Genomic DNA, 6,764 nt, shown 5'->3' with positions numbered 1-6,764 from the left:
TAGTATGACTACAAATAATAACAAGTTATAGTTTATCACTTGTTCACTAGTGGATAAACATATGGTTGGTGAGTAACTGATGCCAAAAATGGCATCCGATAAAGCGCCCAGGACTGCAGCAATGTAAGGCATCCGCCCATGTCTACAACAAAAAGGTTTGTCGTCCGACAAAGCTCCCGATATAACACTGCTAGAATAGCGGAGCCCCAGCTATACGAGCGAACATTGGTCAAATCAGCTAATAGGAGTAAGTACATCATATGCACCTTGTTGTTGTTTGCATCGGGCATCAGTACTCCCCCTATAATATGCATGATGTACGCTCGAGCAGCGCACATCAACTCACCTTTAGTGGCATTCGCTGATAACTATCCTTTGGCTTTCAGCCATGTAAATTTCAAGCCCGTAAAATTTGTCTCATCATCTTCTGGCGAGTCTCCTAATAGCTGATAACATAGTGCAGCCGACTCAGTAAATGCAGTTACTTTCGTTACGGAACTCCTGTCGATTGGGAGCCCAAGCTACAGTGCAACATCCTCTAAGGTCACCGTGCACTCCCCACACGAAAAATGAAAAGTGTGGGTCTTCGGGCGCCACCGCTCCACTAGCCAGATAATAAATCATACCGCAAGTCGAAAGTCCGGATCAATGATGCTGACCCAAATCCGGCTTGCTCCAAGTACGGCATCAATCGTGAATCTGGGGGATACCTTAAACCATTCACCCGGGCCCTTATTACTCGGTACGAGCCCTGATAGTGTTAAATTACAGAAAACAATATTAGGATAACATGATTTATTTCTATATATTACGTATATCCTTTTTTAATAGAACTCGTGATTAACAAATAATAATATATTACCATATTATTAGCCTATCAGATATGTGTGTATCGTTGTTAATCAATGAAGCCATTGCGGTGCCTGCAACTTTAAAAAAAATTTAGTAAAAAACACTTATTTCGGACTTTTGTTCGTATTTTTTTCCCGGATTTTATTACTTTAAAAAAATATACTATTTTCTAATTTTATTACTTTACATTATTTTAGTACATTATGTTTGAAATTCATTAATTCAGTGTGTTTTTTTAAATAAATTTAGAAAAATAACCTTTATTTCGGCTCTTTGCTCGTATTTTTTTCCCGGATTTTATTATTTTCAATAAAATATATTATTTTCATATTTTATTATTTTACATTATTTTAGTACATTATGTTTGAAATTTATTAATTTAGTGTGTTTTTTAAATAAATTTTTTTAAAAAACCATTATTTCGGCCCTTTACTCGTATTTTTTTCCCGGATTTTATTACTTTTAATAAAAATATATTATTTTCATATTTTATTATTTTATATTATTTTAGTACATTATGTTTGAAATGTATTAATTAATTTTGTTTTTAAATAAATTTAGAAAAATAACCCTTATTTTGGCCCTTTTCTCGTGCTTTTTCCCGGATTTTATTACTTTCAATAAAAATATATTATTTTTGTATTTTATTATTTTACATTATTTTAGTACATTATGTTTGAAATGTATTAATTAATTCTGTTTTTTTAAAATATTTAGTAAATACCCTTATTTCGGCCCTTTGTTCGTATTTTATTACTTTCGGTGAATATACAATTTTCGTTTTTTTTTCTTTTCGTATTTTATGTTTTCTTAAACATATTTTTTTATCATTTTATTTTTAATGCTATTTTTGTAAAAAAAAACTAATTACAACATGCTAAATAAATTTCATAAAAAATTTCTAATCAACATAGAATGTACATAACATTGATTTTTTCATGCTAAATAAATTTTATAAAAGATATATTCTAAATAAAATAATAAAACACATAAAATATACATAACATAAATTTTTTACACAAATATTACAAAAAAATTAAATTAATAAAACAAATTACCTTTACTTCTATTTTTCTTTCTTTTTCCTTCCTTTGGTCTTCTTCTTCTCCTTTCCTTTCCTTTCTTTTTCTTTCTTCTCCTTTACTTTTCTTTCTTTCTTCTCCTTTCCTTTTCTTTCTTTTTCTTTCTTTCTTTCTTCTCCTTTCCCTCTCCTTTTCTTCTCCATCCACCAGCCGAATGGTCCCCCTATTATAAGGGGGGTGGTGCCGCCAGTGGCAATGGCACCATCGGTGCCGCCTCTACCACTGGCACCACTGGTGCTGCCTGTGGCAGCCCCTCTACCAGGGTGGTCACATCCTCTGTAGCCTTTTTTTTTAACGGTTATGTTTTTTTTGTGGTATCATTTTGATAAATAATTTTTTATTATATTATTTTTTGTATTATTTTTGTAAAATATCCCTTTTAACTACTAACACTAAGAAAAGCAATTCTAATCAAATAAGTAACCAAGCTGAAAACTGATAAAAACAAAACAGGGGGAGGTGTGGGTCCAGAAAAACATGACATAACATTAACATATGGAAGAAACAATGAACATGGATGGCAAAGATTGTACGTGTCAGAAACCCAGAGTAAGAGAGACATGAAAGGGAAAAAAACTAAAGCAAAAGTAGCAAAGTCATTTCACGTGGATCCCTCCCTTCCCATGAAGGTTGTTTTGTCATTATTCAAACCACAAAGAGAGGGGACACTTGAAATTGAACTCACACACACACAAAAGTGCCAAAATTAGCAGGTTTAAGGGTCTTCTTTTTCATTATTATTTTATGGGTCTTTTGTTTTCGTGCGTTAGCATTACACAACGCACACATACAAGCACCATCTCTCTCAATCTTTCTCTGATTTTTGTCGGCTTTGCACCTCCAAGATTAGCATCAAACCTCTCTGCCAAAAAAACCCAACACAAAAAAATTTGAGTGCTGCATTGCATTGATTATTATAACCCCATTATCATATATTATTATGACCATCACTGCACTGCAGGTCTGGTGCAGCAGCAGAAAGAAAGGGAAAAAAAAACGTACGCCTTGGACCCCATCATCTTCGATCACGCTCGCTCACTCACAGTTCACGGCAAAACCCCCCCTTGCCCCCACACCTTTTGCTGCACTTCCTCGGCGTGTTTCTAGGGTTCTTTTCTTTTCTTTTCTTTTCTGACCTGCCCTTTGGACAGTGCCCTTATTCCATGTCTCACCACACGTTGTCCTATGAACACGACATATGTGCCAAATATGCCAATTGATATTGACTCATCCATCCATATACAATCTTATATAATAATTAATAGCTGGAAAACGATACTGTGGATGAGATTGATCACTCATCTAGGTTTTTAGGTATCGGAAAACATGTACAAATACAAACAAATGCAAGTGGATGGATATAAGACAGAGAAAAGAACATGACATTGGAAGTGAATGATGCTAATTTTGAGGCAATGTGGAAAGGAAAAAGAGAGATCACCTGCATCACGCATATTATAAGTAATAAAGAAAAAAAAAGATCTCTTTCTGGGGTTAAATGATACATCTGCTGACACTGAGAGAAAGAGACGCTGACACACATATTTATAATAATCAACAACCAATTAAACAAATCTTTTAGACATTTTATTACTTATGAAGCATTTAGGGTTTCATTTTATTACAGTCCAACTCCTTACTATTCGAACCCATATCCTATTTAATTGCTTTGATTGTTTCTGCCTTGTATTTTACGCTGCAATAACTTTCTATGGTACTTGACATAGCCATTTGCCATGCAGATTTCCCAACCCCACATCACATACAGCAATTATTAATGCTGTACACTCTTGCTGTTTTTTGTATCTGTATAAATTTATTTACACAGGAGGGGCCTGACGTGTCAGCTTGTCCTTTAATGCATTACTCCCATATTAGAATTAACAATACAAAATACTTAGAATCTTATCTTATTAGTTAAAAAAACATTTTTAAAAAATGAATTTTTTATCTGTAATTAGTCAAATAATGACAAGGATAGCAAAGCTAATCAACCAAACCTGGCTTAGATAGTTGGATAGATATATTAATATAAATCCCACAAATAAGTACTCTAAGTAAAGTACCTAGGCAAAACTAAGGCAACCTTAGCTAGCTAGTGGGTTTATATATATATGGCATTCAATACCATTCATTCAAACTGAGACAGTTTTCTATATCAAATTTGATCATTTCAAAAGGCAATTTAGATTCAATTTGATGATTATTTTAATTGAAATAATGTTAGTAAGTGCAATTTGTTGGTATTTTGAAGGTCTAATTATGCTGCTTTTGGTCATTAAACTCTTTCCATTAGATTGGATAACTAGGCATTTCTAATTTTAAAATTGGGGTTTTAGGGTTTTTTATGAATTGGACTTAAAAGGAAAGAGATTGAATTGCAAGGACTGGGAGCAGAATTTGACCTTGAAAAATAATTATCTTAGTGATAAGATTACATCAAAGTAATCTCATTTTGGTGGGAGATGAAAATAGTAATGGACATGACAATTGACAAGGGGAAAACAAACATATATCTTTCACATTCAAATATGTCTGCGTTTCCCTGTTTATAAAACAAAGGAATTTGGACTAAAAAACAAAAGACATTATAAAAGGTGAAAAAAAGAGAGGATGAAATTGAAAAAAAAACTGTACTAACTCATATCATCCATTCTTTTCATCTAATTTTCAAAGCTAAATTCAATTGAGGAGTAAGTACAAACTAAAAATCATAGCCCTTTTAAAAAGAATACCACTTTATATGAGAAATGTGAAAATGATTGAAACTTTTGGCCAACAAAATAACCCAACACTGCTAGATTTCAGATTTGATCGAAATTTCTTATGACATTTTATAATTTTTTGCCATTTACTACATGAAAAATGATAGCTTTAAATATTTACTTTACAGTTTGGTCATCAAAGATTCCCTACCCCCCACACAGTCCATCACAGTGTTCACAAAACCATATCTTTTTCACCGCGTGGGTTCTTTTAATTTCTTTTTACCCTAATTTATGAACATTCCACCCTTTTTCTCTCTGCCAAAATCAATAAAAAACAAAACCCAATGGTGAAAGATAAACATTCACATTTGGAAAAAATAAAGAAATTTTCTATGATCCATTTCTTAAAAACATATTTGCATTTGCTTTTCCTTTTCCTTTTTCTTTTTGGCTGTTTTGTTTTCACTAAAATATCGAAAAAAGAAAAAAAATTTGTTTCAAGACATGTTAACATGAACACTGGCATTGGTGACAGAGTCACAAACAGGGCAAGTGCCTACCAGAGTGGACCCACACATTGTACAGAGACAGAGATGCCTGCATGGCAGCAACAGCACACTTGACTCTTTCTCCCCACACTTGCTACACTTCCTTCCATTATTATTACCGTTCCCAACCACCGCTGCCGTCGTATCCTGTGGCTGAGTAGGCGGCACCACCACCTTGCGCCACCCTTCGTCGCTGCTTCCACAGCTAGATTCCACGTCGTCGGCCAACGCGGCCGCACCTCCGCCGCTGGCGTGACGTTCCTCGCCGACGTGGGCAAGGACTTGTTCTAGATTGGTGCGTAAGGAATTGGCGGTGGCTTCGTTCGTTTGCGCCAAGTCCCTCCACAGTTGGTTCTCTAAATACAGGCTTTTCACTCTTTCTTGAAGAACCCAGTTCAGTTTCCCCATTCTTTGTATCTCTTCATCTTTTTCCTTCAGTTTCTTCATAACCCCTTCTTGGATCGCTGTAATCAACATCCTCGATTGCCTCTTCCTCCTTTCTTCAACCTCCAACCTCACTTTTTCTGTCTGCAATTAATGCACCAACAAAAAAAATCATCAACATCAATAAATTACCATCTTAACCGACCATTAAGGCATTAGGAAAAAAGAAAAGAAGGGGTTTTTTTTGTTTTTTCTTTGGCTTACATGTTGAGCAATGAAACGGTCGATTTCTTGTTGTTGTTGTTTTTGGATCTGGGAAAAGATATCATCGTCAAGAACAGAAGAAACCCCACAAAATTCGTTCTTTCGAGCAACTGTGTATGAATATGAATCCCTAGGCCTTTTCCTTGGGGCCGAGACTGGGATATTCATATTATAAGTAACCCCACTATCAGCTTTGGCTGAAATCGGATCACGTACAAGCGACTGATAAACTGTAGGAAAAATCTGTGAAACTTCTTGCTGCATCTGGGTATTGTGTATATTTCCACTCCCTTGATAACCTTTCATAAAATCTCTGCAAAAAAAAAACCACATGTCAAAAAACAAATCAAAACCCATTATGATCAATACAGTGATGGAGATGGATATTTTGAACTATACTCACCCATTAGGGATTAACTGAGGAGGGAAAAGATTCATATTACGAGCTTCGACTGCCATTGATTCTTTTGCGTTTAAGCGCTCTTTGATGTTTTAGAGTTTGTGAGAGAAAAAGGGAAGAGAGATATCAGGAGAGTTCTTTGGCTTTGAAGGAGGAGAGAACAAGCAAAAAGAGATCAACAATAAAACAACAGATTTATCAGGCCTTTGCTTTGGGTTTTAATAGAGAGAAAGTCAAAAAAGACTTTCCATTTTATTTTTTATTTTTTATAATTTACAAAATAAAAAAGAAAAAAAAACATGGGTGGCAGGCAGTGGCAGATTTTGTCCTTTTAAGAGTTTTGATTAGATTAGATTAGGTTTATTATTATAATATTGTTTAAAATAAATAATTAGTTTCTCTTTTTTTTCTTTAATTAATTAACTCGGTTTTTTTCTTGCCCCCGTGTTTGTCTCGGTAAAAGGGAAGTTACAAGGGCATTCAAGGAATTTAAACCTTCACTTTTCGGTTCTGGCAAACGTGGGAT

At 34.4% G+C, this 6,764-nt stretch overlaps 1 protein-coding gene across 1 annotated transcript; it reads right to left on the bottom strand.

Moving 5' to 3' along the window:
- Positions 1-5,020: 5,020 nt before the first annotated feature.
- On the bottom strand, positions 5,021-6,531 carry LOC107916449 (BOI-related E3 ubiquitin-protein ligase 1). The gene is made up of 3 exons (XM_016845744.2): positions 6,242-6,531; positions 5,839-6,151; positions 5,021-5,718 (listed from the first exon to the last, which is right to left on the bottom strand). The coding sequence occupies exons 1-3, from the start codon at positions 6,295-6,297 to the stop codon at positions 5,140-5,142; spliced, it is 948 nt and encodes a 315-aa protein (XP_016701233.2). The 5' UTR covers positions 6,298-6,531; the 3' UTR covers positions 5,021-5,139.
- Between the last annotated feature and the right edge of the window lie 233 nt (positions 6,532-6,764).

Source organism: Gossypium hirsutum, chromosome D10 (assembly GCF_007990345.1).
Source record: "Gossypium hirsutum isolate 1008001.06 chromosome D10, Gossypium_hirsutum_v2.1, whole genome shotgun sequence".
Lineage (NCBI taxonomy): Eukaryota > Viridiplantae > Streptophyta > Magnoliopsida > Malvales > Malvaceae > Gossypium > Gossypium hirsutum.
The sequence above is the reverse complement of the archived record's forward strand: the minus strand, read 5'-3'. Positions and strand labels throughout refer to the sequence as shown.

Bases quoted from the DNA above. Each gene is read 5' to 3' on its own strand.
- LOC107916449 (XM_016845744.2), bottom strand. From the start codon at position 6,297: ATGGCAGTCGAAGCTCGTAATATGAATCTTTTCCCTCCTCAGTTAATC. The intron at 6,152-6,241 runs GTGAGTATAGTT...TTTTTTTTGCAG, and splicing joins CCTCAGTTAATCCCTAATGG to AGATTTTATGAAAGGTTATC. The intron at 5,719-5,838 runs GTAAGCCAAAGA...CATTAATTGCAG, and splicing joins ACCGTTTCATTGCTCAACAT to ACAGAAAAAGTGAGGTTGGA.